At 45.8% G+C, this 23,595-nt stretch overlaps 2 protein-coding genes across 2 annotated transcripts in view; one reads left to right on the forward strand and one right to left on the reverse strand.

Moving 5' to 3' along the window:
* rasa1a (RAS p21 protein activator (GTPase activating protein) 1a) overlaps nucleotides 1-17,126 on the forward strand; it is a 34,820-nt gene extending 17,694 nt beyond the window's left edge. The window contains exons 2-25 of the mRNA XM_084457237.1: nucleotides 6,082-6,234; nucleotides 7,886-8,021; nucleotides 8,448-8,518; nucleotides 9,467-9,584; nucleotides 9,759-9,790; nucleotides 10,611-10,663; nucleotides 10,845-10,995; nucleotides 11,163-11,241; nucleotides 11,353-11,476; nucleotides 11,688-11,844; nucleotides 11,965-12,052; nucleotides 12,245-12,325; nucleotides 12,438-12,595; nucleotides 12,720-12,796; nucleotides 12,923-13,095; nucleotides 13,297-13,456; nucleotides 14,193-14,335; nucleotides 14,571-14,686; nucleotides 14,830-14,916; nucleotides 15,045-15,112; nucleotides 15,252-15,340; nucleotides 15,450-15,527; nucleotides 15,679-15,813; nucleotides 16,130-17,126. Coding sequence (XP_084313363.1) covers nucleotides 6,082-6,234; nucleotides 7,886-8,021; nucleotides 8,448-8,518; nucleotides 9,467-9,584; nucleotides 9,759-9,790; nucleotides 10,611-10,663; nucleotides 10,845-10,995; nucleotides 11,163-11,241; nucleotides 11,353-11,476; nucleotides 11,688-11,844; nucleotides 11,965-12,052; nucleotides 12,245-12,325; nucleotides 12,438-12,595; nucleotides 12,720-12,796; nucleotides 12,923-13,095; nucleotides 13,297-13,456; nucleotides 14,193-14,335; nucleotides 14,571-14,686; nucleotides 14,830-14,916; nucleotides 15,045-15,112; nucleotides 15,252-15,340; nucleotides 15,450-15,527; nucleotides 15,679-15,813; nucleotides 16,130-16,213 — 2,611 coding nt within the window. The 3' untranslated portion in view covers nucleotides 16,214-17,126. The remainder of the gene's footprint in view (nucleotides 1-6,081; nucleotides 6,235-7,885; nucleotides 8,022-8,447; nucleotides 8,519-9,466; nucleotides 9,585-9,758; nucleotides 9,791-10,610; nucleotides 10,664-10,844; nucleotides 10,996-11,162; nucleotides 11,242-11,352; nucleotides 11,477-11,687; nucleotides 11,845-11,964; nucleotides 12,053-12,244; nucleotides 12,326-12,437; nucleotides 12,596-12,719; nucleotides 12,797-12,922; nucleotides 13,096-13,296; nucleotides 13,457-14,192; nucleotides 14,336-14,570; nucleotides 14,687-14,829; nucleotides 14,917-15,044; nucleotides 15,113-15,251; nucleotides 15,341-15,449; nucleotides 15,528-15,678; nucleotides 15,814-16,129) is intronic.
* Nucleotides 17,127-17,395: 269 nt separating this feature from the next.
* Nucleotides 17,396-23,234, reverse strand: ccnh (cyclin H). The gene is made up of 10 exons (XM_084457238.1): nucleotides 23,110-23,234; nucleotides 22,816-22,940; nucleotides 22,591-22,713; nucleotides 22,417-22,490; nucleotides 22,080-22,293; nucleotides 20,484-20,647; nucleotides 20,160-20,230; nucleotides 19,925-20,027; nucleotides 17,740-17,803; nucleotides 17,396-17,627 (listed from the first exon to the last, which is right to left on the reverse strand). The coding sequence occupies exons 2-10, from the start codon at nucleotides 22,930-22,932 to the stop codon at nucleotides 17,598-17,600; spliced, it is 960 nt and encodes a 319-aa protein (XP_084313364.1). The 5' UTR covers nucleotides 22,933-22,940; nucleotides 23,110-23,234; the 3' UTR covers nucleotides 17,396-17,597.
* Nucleotides 23,235-23,595: the final 361 nt, after the last annotated feature.

Raw genomic sequence — 23,595 nt, forward strand, 5'->3', positions numbered from 1 at the left:
GTGTGTGTGTGTGTGTGTGTTTAGGCTTTGACGCCCCATCACCGAGCGCTGTGCAACCGCTGTGACAATAAAAGTTGTTTGTTGTTTTTGCCTGATGCCGACTCTGTAAACAAGAGAAAAACAAATGTCTTATTTATTAATATTGTTTTTACTTTATCATTATTATTCTCTCTCACTCAATCACTCACTCTCAAACACACACACACTCTTACACACGCAGGCACACACACACACACACACACACACACACACACACACAGACTTCTATACATTGAAAGGGAAAGTGAAACGCATAGCCTACCAACAGAACGTGTAACGTGAGTTTTTACAAAAGAAAATAGGTTGCAGTCAAAGCTTCAGTTTACATTATTGACACAACACAAGCTATTAGCAAGTTAGACAAACAAATCGTGACATTTTCCCCCATTCTAAAGTCCCCACTCATTGAGCTAAAAGTTAACTAGGCAAAGTTACCTTGCATTCACTGTAAAGCAGTGGGTGGTGGTCACGGAGATGACTCATGAGGTTGGAACTGTTGCTCCCTTTCACAGCTACTTTATTTTTGCATTTTCTGCAGACAGGGCTACCTCAATCAAGTTTCCCTCATCATTCTTCAAATAACCAAAATAAAACCAAACTTCAGGTTCTCTAGAAGGCTGAAAAATCTCTTCACTAGTCCACCTCTACCATTCCCACACGACAACACATTCAAGTTGCATGCTGCGCCTGTACACTGCTGTCTGTGTCTGTGAGACTTGCTAGTTTCATTTCCTCTGAAGTCGAAACTGGGAATGATCTCGGACTGTGTCTATGGTATTGTAATGTGGACCAATTACTCCTCAGACAGGTTATAATGGTGTAACTCAAGTTTATTTTCAGCTAGCACGTCGGCAGGGTAGATTAATTAGCATTAGCATTCCCCTCGCTAGCTTAGCTTGCCCCCCCTCCCCCACTTTTGCAGCTGGGACCCTATCAAATGGCTAAAGATGTTTGGTCATGGTTGCTTTATCAAACTAGCAAGCAACTGTTTTCTTAGGTAACAGCACTTTTGATAACACATCCTTAACAATAACAATAACATTCGTAACTGTGCTTTTTTAGATTAATATTTCTGGCTTGGAACATAGGCCTAACTGCCTGCTGGGATATGTTTATTAGCTACGGTGCAGTCCGCTAGCCGTCCTGGCTAGCTAGCGAACCTAGTTTGCCACACTACTCCCTCTAAAAACTCCAATGTCCCATTGGCCTAGCCCATATCCGGAAGGTGGAAGGGTCCATCCCTAGCTTACAGTGTGTCTGAGGCTAGTTTCCAGTGCTCTCTCCCCCCCCCCCCCCCCCCCCCCCCCGGCCTTGACCCCCTCACTGTCAGGCTTAATGAGGGAGTCCATTAAGCAGCAGCTCTTCACTGCCTTGGGGTGGCGTGTTATTACCTGGCCAGTAATGGTCGGAACAGGATGCTTTCTGCATGTGCAGGCTAGGTTCTCTTTACTAGGATTGTAAATGGGTGGAAAGTTTTCAGTACCTTCCAGGCTGTGGCTCAGGAGGGGAGTGGAGTGGGTCATCCAATGATCATAGGGTCAGCGGTTCGAATCTCGGCTCTTCCTGTCCACATGTCAAAGTGTTCTTGGGCAAGACACTGAACCCCAAATTGCTCCCAATGAGCAGGATACCACCTTGCATGGCAGACGCCGCCAATGGTTTCCAATTCCAATTTCCAGAAAATTACCACAGGAACATTGACTTTGGAACTTTGGGAATATTCCCCATTAAGAAAGACATATCCTTTTGGGGTTGGGAGTTTTTAATAATTCAGCTGCATTCACTATATCTTTATTTCTTCTCACTTTGTTTTTATAATTACCATACCAAGTTATTTTTGTCTGAATTAAATACCTGGTCCTCCTGACATGTTGGATGAGTGGATGAGCGATTGGCTCCCGCTATTGCTGAGGCAGCGTGGGAAGCACAGGTCATGCTTCATTCACATGATTGTCAACAAGACATGGAGATGGAGCATCCATAAAAAAAGAGTTGATATAATCAACATTCTTCCAAATACATAGGTAATAATTAGCTTAGATCTGTTTGCCTGTGCTTGCTATTGATATTGTAGCTAAATTAGCAAGTATTTATGATGTGCTAGCTACTACACTTGTAATTACAACAGAGGCTGAAATCATGATGTGGGCTATTGGATCTGTTGAATTTGTTATGGCTTCTATACACTGTGTGATCTTAAGTTTCTTGCAAGCCACACTGTGCGACATATCTGTAATCTTGGGTACAACATGCATGCACACACAAGGCTACGACTGGCTGCGAGCGGCTACCCACACCAAACCCCGCCCCCCTCAAAAAAAATAAAAGTAGTGTCATCAGCGTGCGACACTGAGTTTGACCAGTGATACTGTCAAGATGGTGACGATACTTCATATAAACAAGGCCTCTGCTGCCACAACTCGATAAGCAATGCCTCTTTATTTGAATCCCACACAGTGGGTGTTTTTTGCGTCTAGACTCCATGTTGTTTTCCCATTTGAAGAAAGCGCGTGTGGCAATGCTGATTAGTGCGTAAATGCTTTTCTATTGGTATATTAGTTGACTTGGATCGTAGCAGCATTCACACTGCAAGATGATCATCCCAGGTCATCGTAAATATCTGACACTATTTGTCGCAGGCTATCTTTGGTCGCAAGATCGTGACATCGGTCATCTTTGAACCTCTCCCAAAATGCGACGACGTAAGACCACCGTTTTGGAGCCACAACCACAGATTTTGCCACGATTGGTAATCTTTCGTCTGGGACAGCCCAAAAAAGTGTTGAGCAGACTTAATTTCAATGGCTGTTTTATGTTATTTGTTGGAAAATTGTATTCCCTGTTTTTCTACGTGTGTCTCTACATGGAGCAATGCCACATTCAGCTTCAGAGGTGTAGCAGCATTATACCTCTGAAACATGGAAAGGCTGCACAAAGACGAAGGTTTGAAAAGCCTGATTTAACAAAATGTGTCATGATTAGGCCTATACATTTCCATATAATTCCCATGGAACGTTCACTCTTTTGATTTTGCAACCCTACTGTTCCCACAAGAATATTTGAAACATTCTTGAGCGCTCAGCATCTGGTCAGCCTCTGTGTATTACAATTTATTTTTTATTTTTTTTACTTTTCTTTAAACAAATTGTTCCTAGCTGTTTTTTTGAAAACTAATATACAAGAAAAGTAGCGCCTGTTTGTTTGAGGGTTTTGCCATAAACAGCTCAGATGTCTCTAATTGACAGTGTTGGGAAGAGGCTAAATCAGCAGGCCTCAGTGACTGTGCAGTGAGTCTCCTAACTGTCTCCTCTTCCTCACTCTCTCCCCCATTCTCCTCTTTACTTCTTCCTCTCTCTCTCTCTCTCTCTCTCTCCTCCCTGTTTCCCCCCTTCTGACGGCTGCCTAAACCCTGCAGTGACGTGCCTCCATAATGAACCTGAACTGAGATTCAACAAACACAGCCACTGTTGATTGACAGACGGTGGGGAGGAAATGCACACAGAGCTCTTTACACTGTGAAGGAGACACACACACACAGCCCAGACGCACGCTTGCCCAGAGGCCCGTTCATCAACGCTGTCAACGTTTATATGGGCATGTTAATGATGTGTACGTGTATGGGCGGATGTCAGCTTAGCCTGACTAGAACGTGAGACACACTGCCGGCGCCGTAAGCCAGTTTGAGTCAGTGTCATCGCGGACAGGTGTGTGAGTAGGACTGACATCATGCCCTCCCCCCACCACCCTGCCTGTCCATCACTGCACGACACGTGCCACTGCACTGTCTGCTTCCTCTCACTGTGGTGGGGAGGAGGGCGGCCTGACAGTCTCATTTCCTGAGCTGTTCTGTATCATTTTTTTGCAGACTAGCATACAGTATAAAGGTCTCCATCTTGCTGTTTTGTTCCTCCCTCCAGCCCATTTAATTCTTACTTCCTCTCTCACTCAATCATGCCCTCTCAAGCCTCTGACTTTGACTCTAACTCAAAGTCTCTCAAAGTCTCTAACTCACACTCCCTCTCCCGCTCCTACTGGCTCTCTCAATCATGTTTCTTTCAGCCTTTTCCTGGAGCCCTCTCCACCTCCTCTCAATCACACACACTCACTTCTCACATCTGTCCTCCTCTATGCTCTCTCCATCACACAAATCCTTCAGGCAATCCCAAAGCTCCTTCGCAGACGCTCAGAGGAGGACCCCCCTCCCCACTCTAGGCCAGACCACTGCAGACTCCATCACTCTTTTTTACAAGTGGAGACCCCTGCTCCTCTAAGCCAGATGGGAGCCCTTAAAGCCTCCTGTGAGAAGAACTACTGCAGCACCTCATTCATCTTGCTACCCTCGCTAGCCCCCCCCCCCCCTGTATGGAGGCACCGCTAGCCTGAATCTGGAGGAATGCCCCCCCCCCCCCCTCCCTCCATGGCAGTTACCTGCTGAAAATGTAACCACAGTTGTTCAAAAATCTTCTGCTTAATTCAGAAAGCAGCAAGCTGTTAGCCTTTTCGCTCTGTCGCTCCCCTTAGATAGTGCCATTTCCTTTACTGGCTTATTATTTCAGAGGACCTTTAAGTAATGCTGTTCTCACATACCCCAGGGGTGTGAGACTTTAGGAATTACACTATTTCATCCATGATTTGAATTCTAGTCCTTTAGTGGAAACCAATTATAGTGATCATGGCTGCAGTTATCAACCGCTTATATGGATCAAAAAGCTTGGGACAGAATCCTATACAGATACTGTTGAAATAATTTGCTTTGTAATCTGCTTGCAGTGTTCATTTTGGATCTTTTCATACATGACAATATATGGAAATAATGTAAATCTATGATACATTTCCTATGATGACCTACTTTGCCTTGCAGTAACCCATGTGCTTTCGGCTGTCTAGGCTGGTGCTGTGTGCACTGAAATTCTGGCGGGAAAAATAATTTATTTTATTTACATTTAATTTTCTCTCAATTAAAATTTTCAATTTGACCCGGACAGACGTGATCACTATTAGAGGTTTCCACTGTATGTAGTGTTGCTGCAGACATGGGCACCAGCACTGTGATAGAAAGGCCAAGGGCAAGGTTGTGTGTGCGCAAGGCTGTTTGCCCTCTGTGATATTAAGATCCCCAAAACATAAAAACTATGATGGACCCAAGAGTCCTTTCCAAGGACCACCCAGACTGTGTCCAATGTAGCCTGTGTTGAATCACACAGTGTGTTGTGTTATGAATGAGGGCTAGGCTAACCACTGAATGGTGGGGATTGAGAGGACAAGAGCTGGTAGTTCCCTTTGACCCCATGGAGTCACTGAGAGTCAATGGATGAATGCTAGAATGGCTGATTCTGAGAACAAGCGGCTGCTGTGGCTCCAGAAGAGTTACTATGTGACTGTAAACAGAACAAGCAAACAGTTGAATGAAATATTGAATCAACAAGAAGGGGGCGTGTGGGTGAATGAGGCAAACGGAGAATTTATGAATGACACAGCGGAACACATTCATAAATTGATTTAATTATGCATTCTGTATTCCACCGCTGTTAGGCTGATTGTTTTTTTTGCAGCACTGACTGGAGCAACACAACTCTCAACTCCTGTTACCCGACTCCGCTTGGTTTGTAGTATTACACCATGCGCAGGCTAGCCTGACGGACTGAATTGCCATTTCGTTTCACTTCATTATTCAGTCTGAACAGACTCCTGTTGCAGCCGTTTTCCAAGATGGGCGTTGCTGAAGAGGGAATCCTCAGCTATTAGTTCATCCCCTAACCAATCACGTCTTACAGTTTAATTCCATCATCGCGTTCAAATGACTGGTTGGCCCGGTTGGAATTCTAACTGAGAAATCACTCTAGATGAGAGCCTTTCCAGACCCCAAATCGCATTTAGAAAATTCAAATTCAGGGGATGGAGCCAGGCAATGTTCAGGCTAGCTCTTGGAACGATGTTTGTGCAAGAGCCAATTTCTCTCTCTTTCAGGTGGAATGCATGAAACACAACTTGGTACTCACCCTCTGATCCTGTCTAACAACACGTGTCATGTCTCTCCATCAGGTGGTACCATGGGAAGCTGGACCGGACCATAGCTGAGGAGCGGCTGCGTCAGGCCACGACCCCGGGCAGCTACCTGATCAGGGAGAGCGACCGCCGGCCTGGGTCCTTTGTTCTGTCCTTCCTCAGCATGACTAGTGTAGTCAACCACTTCAGGTCAGGACAGCACACACACACACACACACACACACACACACACACACACACACAGAGGCTTACAAGGAGACATAAAACCAGCAACATCCTGGACTACATACTGATTTCCGTCACCTCGGGAGTTAATCATCACAGGCTGGACAATAGGGCAGAATTCCACAGGTTTATTACAATGGCCAGGTAGGAAAGTTACTGGCTACCTCAAGTGAAAGTAATACCCCACATAGGCATGCGATGCCCTTTGTCCTGGAGGCTGAAAACATTATCTAGGACAACATGATGGCAGTGACCAGTGGCTTACAGGCCATTAGCAAACTTTGCACACTGCCAGTCTACTTTATAGCCTTCAGCACACACACACACAGCAGAATATAAACTGAGCTAATACAGATGTTAAAGACATACAGTTGGTCTTTTCACATGGTTGGTTGGTGGGTGTGTGGGCGGAGGCCAGCGACTCTTTGACAGAGAGCGTGGGTGGACCTCAACTGAAAGAGAGAACACAGCAGAGCAACAATACCTGGTGTCCTATTACCAAGACACAGACAGGACATTAGACCCGCCTCCGCTCCTCTCCACCCCCTCACATGTGTATTGTACATCAGACCAGACACTCATGTTGGGTCACATTAGCCCCATAACAACACTCACCCACTCACACCACCTGAGAAGGAAGCTTAGCTCTCTCTCGCTCTTTCTCTCTCACTTTCTTTCTCTCGCTCTCCCTCTCTTCCCCCCCCCCCCCTCTCTCTCTCTCCCTGTCTCTCTCTCTCCCTCTCTCCCCCCCCCCCTCCCTCCCTGGGGCTGAGAATGGGGGATTTTAGACAGAACAGACTTGCAGTAAATGTATCTGTAGTCCTACTCTTACTTGATTAACATGGTTGCCGTGCTGCTGACCTCAAATCCCTCTGTGGCTTTCCACCCTCTCTCTCCATTCAGTTCAATAGACTTGTTCATTAGGCTCAACTAATTTAGAAATAATGACATCATCCAACCCCCCCCCCCCCTCCATCCCATCTCACAATAGAAACATGACACCACTGAGGGTGGGAGAAGACCTTGTGGAAGGGTACAGGACAGCAAGCTTGATCATATAAACCTAAGGAGATGTCCTTGAATAACATCCCAGCAACAGGAACAGCCGCTTGTGCGTAGTAAATCACCCGCCAATCAAAGAGATGATCCGCTCAGCAGATGAGCAGGGAATTAGGATTATGGACTCCCCACCGGTAGCTGGCTGGCATCGGGGTTTAATCACGTCATCCTCACCGTTTACTGGCTCAATTTCAAGGCTCTGGGCTGAGGCCCTGTACAGACTATTGTCCAATGAGTCATGGCAGTTTAATGCATGTCTGCATTTGTTTCATGGATCTCAAAGGCAATACAGAAACATTTTACTGCCTGTCTGCCCTCCTAATACCTCCACCTGTGTTTAGTGCTTTCAGTATATTTGGTGGCAAAGCGTACATAGGCCGTCTGTCTTAGTAATGACTGCAATATTGCTATCTCTCTGCAGTTTATTGCCTTCATCTTAAACAGACAAATCAATGCTTCAAATAGGCCTATTTTGTTGTCACAAATTCAATCTGAGCACTTTTTGTGGGAATGATTCTGAGCGCGTTTTGGGTGCCTGTGTTTTTATTTCTGACAGGATAATTGCCATGTGTGGGGACTACTATATTGGCGGGCGGAGGTTCTCCTCTCTTTCAGACCTGATTGGATATTACAGCTATGTGTCATGCCTGCTGAAAGGTGAAAAGCTGCTTTCGCCAGTGGCGCCCCCAGAGGTACGGCCGACCAGCATGACGATCTGTTACATGAGCGACAGCATAATCCCTCCCTCTCCTCCAGGCCATGCTTTACAATGAGGGGACAAGGGGCACACATGCTAACGAATAGTGGAAATGTGTCACATACAGAAAATCTTTTAGGTGACTATTGGGTGTAAAGGGGTAGAGATTATTAATTATTCCGGATGCCATTTATTCTTGGACCCTTATTCTAAAAGTTGTGTGAAGGAACAGGACAGCTGTTAAATGAGTATACTGTTAAATCTCGTGTGTGTGTGTGTGTGTGTGTGTGTGTGTGTGTGTGTGTGTGTGTGTGTGTGTGTGTGTGTGTGTGTGTGTGTGTGTGTGTGTGTGTGTGTGTGTGTGTGTGTGTGTGTGTGTGTGTGTGTGTGTGTGTGTGTGTGTGTGTGTGTGTGTGTTCAGCCTGTAGAGGACAGGAGAAGAGTGAGGGCCATCCTACCATACACCAAAGTGCCAGACACAGATGAGATCAGGTGAGACCCAAATTCTTGTACACTGCAGATTTATATTTGATGTCAGGGATCCAGATTTGGGTTGGTCATCCAAAGGAAGTAATTCAATACATTTCTCAGTTATTTTTCTTTGCTTTGATGCTTTTGCTGTCATTGATTTCTTGCTTTTTCAGTGCATAGTCTTAGCATTTCCTATCACTGATACCTTATATTAGAACCAGTATTGGGATCGACACATCCCTAATTGATGTGTATTAGAATGTGCTTGCATTTTTCTGTTCATCTAACCAGTCACTTTCAGTGCAGAATCCTACTCTAGTTTCTAACATAAAGCCTACACATTCCTTGTGCTCCAGTGAGCAAGAGCAGTAAATATTGCTTTGCTGGGAAAGGCGAGCATATCCATATTTTAAGCAAACATGCTCTTCCCTCCCAGCAAACTGGGAAGCACATCAAGCTCAACAAGTTGCCCCTGTCATTTAGGAAGGCCCAAGCTGAGAAACATCTGTCTGAAGCCAAGCCCTCACACTGAAACATGACCTGTTGTCACTAGAGAAGGCCAGGCTCATCTGTGTGGCTGGAGCAGGCCATATCTAAAATGGTGTTTTATGGCTGGGAAGAGACACCTTCTGGTGGAATCGCAGTACTACACTCTACGCCAGCCAAATGTCCAAGCTGTTGCGCAGCCAGTTATAAGCCTCCAAGTGTCTGTGTGTTCTTTAGACTCTAGCCCTGTTATATCACCTGTGAGGATATATTAGAATTCTCTTTGTGCACTGTGTTTGTGTTGCAAGTGTAATGCAATGTGATATGTTTTGTGTGCTGTTCATGCTGACATCCTTGTGAGTGTGTTTCTGGGGACCGTAAGGGGCCAGGGGTGGGTGTGGGACCAGCTCTCGATGATGTGTAGCTATGCGTGTGTGTGCCTGCCCTTGACTCCTTGTCCTCTCCTCTCCCATGAACGCCAAGCTTCCTGAAAGGGGACATGTTTATCGTTCACAATGAACTGGATGACGGCTGGATGTGGGTGACCAACGTTCGCACCGAGGAACAGGGCCTCATCGTGGAGGACCTGGTGGAGGAGGTGGTGAGTACAGCGGCACGTGACTCACGCTCAAGCCACGCTGCCCTAGGCTCAGCCTCAAACTCTAAAGGGGGGCATGCAGAATACCGTTTTGAACAGTTGGCCTCAGGAGGTGGTATGTTGATATTTTGCTGTCTTGATTAGTACATTATTGTGAGACTCTCTCCTTGTTTTCAGGGGCGGGAGGAGGACCCACATGAGGGCAAAATGTAAGTTATTTCTGAGATGGCAGTTCTCTGTGAGTGGGGGGCTATTAAACCCTTTTCATCCTCACAGAGCACTCCCTACAGAGCGTCCGGTCGGCACGAGAGCTCCATTCATGAAAAAGACTGCCGAGTTCATATTTTTAGACAGCCTATAATTTGAGGTTCATTGCATCCCTGTTAGTTCAGCCCTCTGGATGCTTCCACACACACAGCCCATGTTTACCATGCCCTCCGCTAGCCAGAGGATGTTTTCATGTCGTGCCGGGCAGGGTGACGTGCCAGCAGGCTGTATACATAAAGGGTCGTTAGTGACTTCAGTAGTTAGTTGGAGCAGTCTAGCTCAGTCCGTCTCATGGGATTGAACTAATGACTTAAAGGGGTAGTGTGCTATTTTGGACATTTAGCCCTATTTGTGGTCTGTCTACCATGGACCTGAAACATAGAGACCATAATTTCACTGATCATTCCAGTATTGAGCTATCTGCAGTTTTTCTGCAGGCTTTCACTGGGTTACAATGGAAGTCAATGGGGCACCCATAAATGTGTTTGAAAAACAATGATATATGTGCTTTTCCGAAACGGGAAGCACAGAGTGTAATCTCACCAGCCTCAGTAGGCACTCCTGTGAAATGTAGTGCAATCTGAATATTTTCAGGGCTAAATGTCCAAAATAGCACACTACCCTTTTAAACACACTTGTGTGTTTGTGGTATAACAATGTCCTATAAGTCATATCCTTAGAGCCAGCTCATTTAGACCCCCCCCCCCCCCCCTACACACACACACCTGTCTCTCTCTCATGGTATCTGGATTCTCTCCTTAGCTGGTATCATGGGAAGATCAGCAAGCAGGAGGCCTACAACCTGCTAATGACAGGTACATCTCTATCAGACAAATCACTGCACTATCAACACCCATGTGTATGTGGAGCCATCACGCACCTCACAATTTCTTCCACATATGGTCTGTATGCAAACTGAGCATATATTTTGGATTCATATGCTTGAATTTTATGTATGCAATCAAACCCCCTCTCACCTTCTCCATCCCTCTTTAGTTGGCCAGGTGTGCAGTTTCCTGGTTCGGCCGTCAGACAACACACCCGGAGACTACTCCCTCTTTTTTCGCACCAATGAGAACATCCAAAGGTTTAAGATATGCCCCACCCCCAACAATCAGTACATGATGGGTGGGAGGTACTATAACAGGTATGTGCTGTACAGAGACGCTCAGATGAATCACAGCAATGCACTGTAAACCTCACTGATCCGTAACAGATCCAGGTGTGATGCACAGATAAGATATGCTGGTCATTGTTAAGGAGTGTTTTTAAGAGCAAATGGAAGTAGCATTTTTGTTTTTCTGTCCCTGGCAGTGTTGATGACATTATTGACCATTACAAGAAAGAGCAGATCGTGGAAGGCTTTAACCTGAAGGATGCTGTCTCGGTGCAGGTAAGCCCAGGGTCCTAACACCTGCCTCACGGTGATACTGTTGGCCATATGGATGGGCAGGGGTTGGGGATAGGTGTACAGTTGAGTAAGCATTCTGTTTCTTGATTCCAGCACCAGGAGCAAGTCCTCTCTGACCTGGTGGATGGAAAGGAGATCTATAACACTATCAGACGGAAACCGAAAGACGCCTTCTATAAAAACATTGTCAAGAAAGGCTACCTTCTATTTAACAAAGGTACGACTAAAACCTGTGGCCATGTCTATTTACTTGTAGGCATGCCCATCCATCACTCTCTCCTTCCCTCTCACTCTCTCTTTCTCTGTCTCTTTCTCTCTCTCTCTCTGTTGCTCTCTCTCTCTCTCTCTCTCTCTCTCTCTCTCACACACACACACACAAACAAACAGGCCACAAACACTTTTGACTTCTCTCCTTGCCCTGCTCCTAGGCAAAGGCAAGCGATGGAAGAACCTGTATTTCATCCTGGAGGGGAACGATGCCCAGCTCATCTACTTTGAGAGTGAGAAGAGAGCCACCAAGCCCAAGGGGCTGATTGACCTGAGCGTGTGCTCGGTCTACGGCGTGCACGACAGCATGTTTGGCAGGTGAGAGGTCGCTCGTCCAGGGCCGCGCGGAAACAGAAGCACATTGCATAGAGCAGCCGATGTACTGTAATGATGTATTGGATGTTGAACAGGATGTTAACCATGCCTCTTCGTTCACAGGCCAAACTGTTTCCAGATTGTGGTCCAGCACTTTAGTGAGGAACAGTATATCTTCTACTTTGCAGGCGAGACGCCAGAACAGGCACAGGTTTGTTTGGATGCATTTGTCTTTCACCCCCCCCCCCCCCCTCCTCTCTCTCCCTATCTATCTCTCTCCCTCTCTCTCTCTCTCTCTCTCTCTCTCTATCAGTCTTGCAATCTCACAATCTATCAACCTCTCTCACATAATGATCACAGTACTCCTACTATTAAGTCTAACGCTGTTCTCTCTTTTTGACAGGACTGGATGAAGTGTCTGCAAACATTCTGCAGTAACCTTAGGAAACCCACCCAGCCCACCCCCAACAAGAGACTCAGACAGGTACACACACACACACACACACACACACACTAACACACAATTTACCACAACCACTGCTGAGTAAGGCCCGTTCCACTCCAGTGAGCCCTCCCTCCTTTGTTTGCCCTCCCAGGTTAGCAGCCTGGTTCTGTATGTGGAGGAGGCCCACAAGCTGCCGGTGAAGCATTTCACCAACCCCTACTGCAACATCTACCTGAACAATGTCCAGGTGGCCAAGACCCACCCCCGCGAGGGACAGAACCCCGTCTTCACCGAGGAGTTCATCTTCGAGTGAGTCCACCTCACAGAGCTGGAGTCCGTCCAGGAATCTGTGGACACGGTACAAGTGTCGTTGGTCTGACTCATTTACAGATGACAGTTTGTGTGTCTCAACGCGTCTCGTCTTCTCTTGCAGTGACCTGTCAAGTGAAATAAACAGGTTTGAGATCGGCCTGAGCAACAAGACCAAGAAGAGCAAAGAGAGTGATATCTGTAAGTCCTTCTCCCGTCTGTACCGGCGATTTTCTGCTCCACAACTCATGTTGGTATGGGTTGAACACTCTCTCTCTCTCACGCTGTCCCTCCCTCCCTCCCTCCATCTCTCCCTCCTTCTGTCAGTGTTTATGCGTTGCCAGCTGAGTCGTCTTCAGAAGGGCCAGATGATCGATGAGTGGTTCCCCCTCAGCTCCCATGTTCCTCTGAAGGGCATCGAGCCGGGCAGCCTGCGTGTCCGCGCCCGCTACTCCATGGAGAAGATCATGCCAGAGGAGGAGTATAGCGAGTTCAAAGAGGTCAGACATAACACACGCACAAGATATGGACCTGAAACCGTCAGGGGCAAGATAACTTATTTGGGATACAGAAAAAACAATGTAGGCTAATGTCCTTTTAATTCTGTTCCCCTTGTTCTCTCTCTCTCTCTCTCTCTCTCTCTCTCTCACTCTCTCTCTCTCTGTGTGTCTGTGTATGTGTGTGTGTGACTCCCTCTCCAGCTGATCCTGCAGAAGGAGTTCCATGTGATCTACGCTCTGGCCCATGTGTGTGGGCAGGACCGCACTCTGCTGGCCAGCATCCTGCTGCGCATCTTTAGACATGAGAAGGCCGAGGCCCCCCTCCTCAGGACTCTGAACGGCCGGGAGATCGACATGGAGGGTAAAACACACACACACACAGGCCCTTAAGCATATCATACTAGGGCTCTCAAGAAATATTTGAACCTCAACTATGGAGGCGGAAAAAAAGGGCAATAGATTGTAAAAAATATATATATATATATTAGTAGGCTATTTGCTCGTATTCCACGTTCGTATTCAACATGGTTGAAAAACAGCATAACGTTTTGTTTTGCGTTGGTTAATATAGGCTATAGCCTAATAAAGGCACAACCCTGTTGTTTAGTTTGCACTAAATGTCACCTATGTTGACCATGTTTCTGATAGGTTACCTATTTGAATATTGTCAGCTACAAAATACATATTAGTTTGCGTTACCTTTTGTAGCCTAGACTTGTTCTTGGCAATTGGTGGCGAGCGCCCTCTTGTGGATAAAACAGTACTAACCAGTTCTGACATTACATGCATTACATGAGTCATTTTCTATGTAAAATATACAATACAATACTAGGGTACATATAGTGCCAATATTCAATTTTCAGACAATTTTTAAGAGAGAAATTCAAATCTTCTAAGCTCAGTTGACAGCCCTAGATCATACACCTATAAATATATCTACGTTTTACTTATATAGATAATCAACACACTCTTGACAATGTCTGCCGCCTCACCAAGTGAAGGTTATCATATTGACATCTAGTGACAATATAGTGGTGTTTTCTGATGTTTGTATGATGCGTTGTTGTGAGCTGTCCTGTCCTGCGCGTTTCCCTTAGACGAGGCCACAACACTGTTCCGCGCCACCACCCTGGCCAGCACACTCATGGAACAGTACATGAAGGCCACGGCCACACCTTTCGTCCACCACGCCCTCAAAGACACCATCCTGAAGATCATGGAAAGCAAGCAGTCCTGCGAGGTAACACACACACACCCTGCTTGGGCTTCAGAGCAGTTCGACAGTCATAGCTATGTCCCTTATCTCACAAACGCCGCTGGGCACTTTCTATTTGTTATATGCTATCAGTCCTTGAGCGTGAGACGGCCACAGTGAAGACACAACAGTAGCAGCTGTTGGAGCCTGTCTTGTCCAGAACTACTGAGTTAGCGACATATAATAAACAGCATGTCTAATGGCTTCTCTCCCTGTGAAGCTGAACCCCTCCAAGCTGGAGAAGAACGAGGACGTGAACCTGAACCTGGCCCACCTCCTCAACATCCTGTCTGAGCTGGTGGAGAAGATCTTCATGGCTGCAGAGATCCTGCCCCCGTAAGCGCGCTCACACACACACACACACACACACACACACACACACCGCACTCTCTCTCACTAAATCTCGCAGTTCAAACCTCAGTCTGGTGTAGTTAAAACAATCCACAATAATCCAACACCCCGCTGTGTTCCGCTTGCAGGACTCTGAGGTTCATCTATGGCTGTCTGCAGAAGTCAGTGCAGCAGAAATGGCCGACCAACACGACCATGAAGACCAGAGTGGTCAGGTAAGAATACACCGTGTACGTGGTCAAGTACCCCCCCCACCCTGTCAGCCCAGTGCAACGCTGACTACATGAAACGATGTGAGGCCGGCGTCCCTCTGAACGAAGTCTTGTTCATGCCTCTCCTCCAGTGGCTTCGTGTTCCTGAGACTGATCTGTCCTGCCATCCTCAACCCCAGGATGTTCAACATCATCGCCGGTGAGCCTCCGCCTCGGAGAGGCGTTCGCCCGTTACGCAGTGCCGGTGATCTGGCGGCGTGGACTGGACATTTCCTACACTCAGATATATGCAGAGCACATAACTGATATACATGTCCTCCCGTGTGTCGACTCTGTAGACCCTCCCTCCTCGACAGCGGGCCGCACCCTCACCCTGGTTGCCAAATCTGTCCAGAACCTGGCCAACCTGGTAGAGTTTGGCGCCAAGGTAAGGCCACTTTTCATCTGGACCAGTGTTTAATGGTGGGATGTGTGTGTCTGTAGCTGTGGAAAGCTACATGTCAAGAGAGTAAATGTCTCTTTCTCTCCGTGTCTAGGAACCCTACATGGAGGGAGTGAACCCCTTCATCAAAAACAACAAACATAGAATGATCATGTTTCTGGATGAGTTGGGGGTAGGTTGTCTCCTCCTGTAGGCTTCACTGTACACCCATGCGACTCTTTCTACGCAGACCACACTTTCTGTTTTGGCTGAATGTCTACGAGGTGAGATGTTTAAGTGTGTGTGTGTGTGTGTGTGTGCGCTCCACCTCACTCTCCCTCCAGAACGTCCCCGACCTCCCTGAAGCCACAGAGCACTTTAGGACGGACCTCTCCCGCGACCTGGCCGCCCTGCATGAGGTCTGTGCCACCCACTCGGACGAGCTCCGTATCCTCAGCAACGACAGGGGAGCGCAGCAGGTCAGTCAGGCGGGGCGTCGGTGCATCAGACCGCTCTCATGAGGTGGCGATGGCCCCAGTGGGATCCACCTGACCGCACAATATCTGTCCCAAGTACTGTTCTGTTCTGACTGGGTTCTTAACCTCCTCCTCGCCGACTCCTCGGAATGGAGAATAGGTTTCATGATCTAATGTCATGACGTCTTACTAGCTTGTCTCACTCCGTTTCCCTCGCTGTAGTTTTTAATCTTCATATAATTTGTCTTTCTGGTCTCCCTCCCTCTTTCTGTAGGGTTTTTTGGTTACCTCACGTCTCTCTAACTCCCTTTCTCTACAGCACGTGCTGAAAAAGCTGCTGGCCATCACGGAGCTCCTCCAGCAGAAACAGGTTCACTATGCCATGTCCAACAGCAACAGGTAGTACTACAGCACTCCTCTCCTCCACCCTCCATCCCTCCGTCTCCCCGGGAGTCGCACACGGGACCCAGCATGCTCCACCCTCATCACCATGGCAACCACCCCCACCCCCCCCCATTTCCTTTCGACAGCCCATCCCCTCCTCCCCTCCCGCCCCCCCCACATTGCCCCCATCGCCACAAGAGCTATGCAACGACAGCAGCAGAACAACCAACCGACGCAGTACCTAAAGATTAAAACTTGCACCAGTGACTTTGACTGCTGTATGCGCAGGAAATGTTTCTTTCTTTTCCTTTTTTTTGTGATTTTTATTTTCCATATAAACCATGTTCATGATTCTGACTTGGGTACATTTTATCATTCCCTCCCACAAGAGGGTCAAATAGTTGATTTCAAAAAAGCTTCACTACCCAAGATCTGTTTTGACAGCACAGGGTTGCCAAAGTGTATCCTCCTCCCCAAAGTCAGCTGACATGAAGAAACTACAATTCCCTGTTTTTCTTATAACTGGATTATGAGCGATCATGCTTTTTATACTGTAATTTGTGACTGATTTATTTTATGGCCGTGACAATATCCACCAAGTGCTGAAACTAGTGTTTCCTATCTATTTGTTATTGTTTTTTTCTTTGTTTTTTCTTTCTTTGTATTTTAGATTGGAAAAATTCTTGCAGAAAGTATGGTTATTTTATATCAAAAATAAATTCTCTTGCTGGAATCATGAGTATATAATTGAGACAAACAGAATTTTTCCAATTGTATCACCTTTTTTGATTGTTTGTTTGGTTCAGTCTTCCTTCTCAATGCCAGACAAGACACATAATCAAAGAAACCAAGTTAATGAGAATGTTTACAGTAGTAAATTTCTGAATAGTACAGATTGTATCAGACATGCATGCACTTATTAAACCGTTCTTTTGTAAAGTAGATGGAGTCATTTATTTTTGCAAAGAAAGTGTGGAGAAGTAGCCATGTTAATGGTGCACACTCGTATCCCCTTTCGTAGAAAACTTTTTGTTTTGACTTGGAAACCCATGTTTCACCTTGCCACATCTTAAGGTTATTACCCTATAATCCAAAACAGGTTTATGTTGCTGAGAGCGATTACGGTATTAAATTCACCCGCTCACCTTCTTACAAAAAATATATTTATTATCTTACAGAAAGAAAGTGAAAAGTAGGATAGTTGAGGAGGCAACTAGCATACTTGCCTCTATCAAAACATAAGAGATACTAAGTAAATCAATCTCTGCCCTCTGGAGTGGCAAAGTCTGACAATGGGCAGGTCCTCTGTATAGCCTTGATCTCATGGTAACATTGGCAAAGTCTTTATACAGTCCAGTGCAGTAAGGGATGAGATTGTTAGGCTGCTAAACCAATTACACGACTCATAGCAAGTCTTCATCAGTCCACTCCTCCTGTAGGATAAAAAGAGTGTTAGTTGTGAGGCCCTGTGGTATGATAATCACAGGTGGAAGAGAGGCGACAGTAAACCAACCTTTATTATAAATGTTAGTGGTTCTGACTCACCTCCTCAGCCAATCGGGGCTCTTTTGCCACATGGTCATCATCTTCGTATCCTCGTTTTCTCTTCCTGTTAAATATAATAAAAAATAAATGTTTTTTTTTTTCTCCAGCAAAACTAAGAACGAACCCATTCCATGTAGCTATACAGTATACGATGGCTTGACTGAAACTGGCCTCAGGAAGACTAAAGACATCAGTCCTGTTTCGAGCATCTCAACCCCCCACTCCTATGTTCTTCCCTCATTAGCTCCCCTGTCCAACCAAGTCATGTAGACTAGAACCTCCCCATCTTCCAGGTACTGTGTCAACCATAGCTCACCACAACCCCATGGTAAACAGCATAGGCCTGCATAGTGGGCTCCATGATTTCACACCATTCAGTAGCTACACTTGTAGTTTAGCGGGTGGGGGGGGGGGGGGGGGGATTATATGGGCCTAAGGGGATGACAGTGATGTTGACCCTCTACAAACATGTATGCTTTGTGTTGCAGGACCGAATGCACCATCATGTCATTGGCTGCTGCCATCCAGGTAATGTGAACCAATGAGAATGGAGAGTAAAGAGAGGTCGACCAATCAGCCTGCCAGACCATACTGGCACAGTGCTGTACCATGGACTTAGTGGATTTGTGTTGAGCATGTAGCTTTCTGGCAGTTTTGATGCAATATGGCCGACTAGACTCTGCACGGGTCAGATGGAGTGACTTGAGACCAGTGAACCACGGACCTGTCCAAAGCCCTGGAACAGACATTACTGACTACAGAATCAGCTCTCCACTTTACCCAATGCCAACCCGAACTATAGTCAAGTGTAAGTAAAGGGCAAAGCGTACTAGAACATAGAGGGGGGACTTCCTGAGGATGGACACAGCTAGGCAACCACATAATACTCAGTCAGAACTGGACCTACTGGACTTCAGCTGCGGAAGCCAGCTCGAATATTGAATGGTGACTGGCTTATCCTTTAGCCACTCACTCTTGAGGGGTTTGTGATTGGTTGAAACTGCCACCAAACACACAAGTTTACAGGGGCACACAGAGCCAGAGGAGGACCCGCCCTATCATCTATGGACCGTTTCCAGGGGGCAGAGGAGAGCAGCAAAACTATTACTACCATCATCAGGGAATCCTAACGTAGCACCTCTCCAAGACGCAAGCCTTAACTCACTTTCTACAAACCAAACACTTGATTTTGTAACCCAACCTTCTCTCTCCTTCACAGTTTACAAGTCACACTGTCATCATGCAGCCAGTCAGTCTACTTCCCTGGCTGTATCTTTTGTACGCTGCTTTGCTTGTTCTTGATACTTTGGCTTGTATGAAATAAAGTGTTTGTTTATGATAGCTTAAGAGTTGTATGACAATAGGCCTAAACATTTGTATGATTAGACTATCAGTTTCTAGAGGTGTTTGTAATCTGTGCATGTTAAAAACCTGCCCTGGTGTCTGGGGGCCTATATGCTGCTCTGAGAAACTAAAGAAACATCCTTTAAGCAAGCCTACGGTCTTGAATGGAAGCTTTAGTAGATTTGCAACTTTAATAGCAACATCACACCGACTACGTACGTACAGACTCATTCTGAGCTGAGGCTTGCACAGATCCATCAATCTTAGTATAATGTGAGTGAAAGATGACATTCTGACTGATGGTTTTGTTCATCTCAACTGCTCTAATATCAGTGAATCTGTGCAGCTCATTGCTCAGAGTTGATTTCACCTACTGTGCTGTTCAGATGCACTGCAGGAAACAGATTTCACAACACCTCAACAGGTGTTAACAGACAACTGGGGACGGAGATGTGGGCAAGACAAGAGTTCTCCTGCACAGGATACCAATATCAGCTGTACTACATGGTGTGGAAGGTGATGTGCAGTAGGAGTGTGATGCACTGTTATACTTTCTCTGTATTTCATATAGCTGAACATGTTTTTTTTAATTTTTCTACCTGATAGACTGAACCTGGCATCTTTTGCATCTTAAATACAAGACACCACTTAATCGACCTGGCTGAATAAAACTGTTAGTACGTATGAGGAAGGATATTGACTCTTTTGTACAAAATACTTTTCTATCAGAGGGGGTCAACGATGACTTTGGCAGTATATCCAATTAGAGTCCTACTAACTAAAGTCTGAGTATAAGAGGCTGGTGACCATCCAACAGATACAGTTAGACAGTTGTACATACGTGTTTGTGGCAAATTCTGCGTGGATCCTCTCCAACTTCTGTTTGTAAACATTAACTTCCTCTGATTTAGGAAGTTCATACTTTTTAATGAGATTTTTCATCCCTGAGCAAAAAAAAACAAAATGTGACTTATTTTGCTTATCAAAGATATTTTGCTGGATCATCTTGTCAAAGCTTTGATCGAGGTCGCCACCCTGTGGTCGGACATGGTAAATGCAGTCAAACAGGTACTCACTTCTCATTCCGTCATACATCTTAGAAAGGGTCTCTTTGTCGTCCTTCAGTCCCATGCATTCTGTCAGGTAGCTGAGACATGTAATGAGAACTACTTTTAGCTTGACAAAATGGGATAAATATAAGTGAAAAAGAAGTGATATGAGAAACAGGGTTGCCAACTCTCACGCATCTGGCATGACACTGCAGTTTCTCACACTGAAATATTAGCGGCCAATTCACAGAAATCTATCGACTGTGTGCATGTACATTCATGTGAAAGCCAAATCTCCTGTCAACCAGTGGGTCAAAGTTAGCAAGTCTTTGTTCTGGTTCTCTCACCCACCTCTCCATGCTGAGGCCAGCCCGCGAGGCGCTGTTCAAGATGGCCGTCAGGGCGATCTGAGACGGGGGAAACAGCAGGCCTGCGTCTGTCATGGTGGCCCGGGTCAGGAAGTCATCGGCACTCTTTCTCAGCGACTCAGGGTTCTCCAGCAGAGGATACCTTGTCTGAGGAGAAAGTTCAAAGTTCTCAGTGGAAAAGATGTACCTCTTAAGCTTCAGAGCCTCAACACATAACAGGCTGTGCTTTTTCTAGACAAAACAGGTTACACCATTTCCTGATTTAAGTGTAAGCAATATGCAGAGACAATAGAGTAGTGAGGTCTGATGTCACTTTGTTGGCTTAAAAGTTAGCATCGCCGCCATTTGGTTATGAGTCCAAATCCCTATGGTAAAAATTAATGGGATTTGCGAAAAATGCAGAAAATAAGATATGAGAGCGCAAGGTAACAGACACTCCCAGAATGAAGTATGTTTTGTTCTAATAACACATCATTATAGATGGGTTTTGTGAAATTTTAAGCCTTTAGTTGGTTCTGAAGGCAGTGTTGCTAGTGATATGCTACACATTTTTTAAACTGGATTACGTACATGAGTCGAATGTGTTTCTAACGTGTCGCCAGAATATCTTAGCATATCTCATGGTGACCTGCAGTTTGAATAATTGTTAGCATGTCTCAACAACATTGACCTCAGAATAAACTAAGGGCTTCAAAATTCACAAAACCCATCTTCAATTAAGCGTTTTAACTTTAAGAACAAAATGTACTCTATTCTGGGAGTCTCGGTTAAAGGTGCATTCATTGATTTTATTTTACCATTAGATGGCAGTAAGGGACGCATGGAAATTAATGTCTACAATGAATGGCCAGAGCCATATAAGGCACGGGGGGCGGAGCAAAGGCACTGGCCGGCTATAGAGGGTTTTCACAGTCGTGGTTAGATGGGATACAGCTACGGCTGGTGTAGAAAGACTGAAGGCTAGTTCCCATAAACGCGGAGGCCATTTAAAGTTAGGGTTTGACCAGTCTCTGCATTTATGGGAGCTAGCCTTCTACACAGGCTGTAGCTGTATGCCATGTAGCCACAACCGGTTTTCACGGCCCGTCATCAGTTGGCCACGTTGGTGGTTTTAGGCTACTGAATGTAGCTGGGTCTATCTGTCTATTGATCTATCTATCTAGCTAGTTAGCCTAAACCTAAGAGTAAACCTCCAACATGACCAGGTGAAAACACTCTATTAAAACACAGGCAGAAATGCTGGAATAACAGCAGACATTGAAGTAGGACACTAGTAGAACGCTATGGCTTAGTGAAACAATCTGATATCAGGTGGTTTTAATTAGTTTTGACTATGTGAATAAAATCAATGATGCAGCTTTAAACACAGACCTTATTGTCAACATTTTATGTGGATCCCGTTAATTTTTCCCATAAGGATTTTGGAACCAAATGGCTGCGACGCCAACTTTTCAGCCTGCAAAATGACGACGTCACCTCACCAATCTATTATAACATAAACCGCATTACCTCCTTGAATCCCTGAACATGACTGACCAGGTAAGTTATATATTCATTCATCCCTCCCTCCCAAGTGCACCTTGAGGTCTATGAGCAGGCCCTCCATTGGTCTGTAGGGGTTGTGCACCACCAGGTGGAAGTTGAGCTGCTGGATAAGTAGGAGCTCAAACTCCAGGATTTGCTCCAGAGCTCTCTCCTGTCCTGCCGGAGTCTCCTGCACAAGGTTCCCTACAAACTGGGTGCTGGACACATTGAACTCATCCACTTTACAGGACAGGTAGGCACAGATCAGCCTTCGGCCAGGGAGGGAGATAGAATGGGACATGGATGGAAGAAGGAGTACAGTGAGTGAGGTGTGTCACAGGAAAGATGGCATAAACAGAGCATAACTCAATACACGAGTGACACACACTCACATTATAGTCCTGGGGTGGTATTCCATTAGAGAGTTGTTCAGGTAAAATCTTCGGAAATACATGATGGCAGTGCCCTATAGGGGTTAAACCAGTAGGTCAGTTTAAATAAACCAGCAAGGTCTCAGCTGTAGATAATGAATTCTGTTCAAAAGAAAATAAGCCTACAGTACGTACCACCACAGACTTGGGCATGACAGGCTTGAAAGCATTGCAGAAGTCAAGCAGCCTTTTCTCATAGTGCCTGAACAGCACCTCCTCCTCACGAGGCTCCAGGACCGAGGACTCACTTACTCCTGGCTGTAGGAAGAGCGAAGTAGAAGACAAACAAACATTTACTGACAACATTGGTGGTACTGTAGCTGGAACACATCCTCTGAATGTTTAGTATATCGTCCTTACCTTACCACTGGCAAGTATTTTATTGCGGTATTTGTGGTTAGCATCACGCCTCAATTGTTCAAGACGTTCATCATTGTCGAATATCCAAAACTTTTTCTGTGAGCTATTATGAAACATGACGGGCTCTGCAGAAAAGTAAGATAGAAAAAATAAGTTAGTTTATAGCTGCTGGTTGCCCAGAGCTCTTTGACTGTGAGGGAGGTAGCTGGCTGGCACCCAAGATTAGCTAATATAACATTAGCTAGCACGCTCTGTAGCTAGACATAGCTATCAAGGACGAACAAACAATCGTACCTCTTGTGCGGACCAATGTCTAGCTAACTAAAAACATAAGTGGGGCACAATAAATGATCTAGATGTAGATCTCTAAACGTAAACGCCAGTCTACGATCGTTCACTGTGCCATGTAAATATGTCGACTGATGATGACGTCGCCTAATGAGCTTCTTCTCCTTTTGATACTGCGGCAGACGAGACGCCTACATGCCGTATCGCTGCCCTCTACTGGTTGGGAAAACCACTGTTTTTACGTTCTGTCCCGTTTTATATAGCCTATCAATCTTAATGGTGATTACTCTAACACACACACACACGCACATTTGGATGGTTTTGATGTTAATATACTGTGTTTTATTACCTCCTCCTCTTCCGCCTTTTCGGGTCGTTTATAGGTGAAATAACCACTGTTATAGCCTATTTTTCACTCACTGTTCCTTCGTTTCGGGGTTTTCCCTTCTTCTTCTACCGGAAATAGCACACGCTCTGTGAGATACATCACAT

Source organism: Borostomias antarcticus, assembly GCF_949987555.1.
Source record: "Borostomias antarcticus genome assembly, chromosome: 23".
Classification (NCBI taxonomy): Eukaryota; Metazoa; Chordata; class Actinopteri; order Stomiiformes; family Stomiidae; genus Borostomias; species Borostomias antarcticus.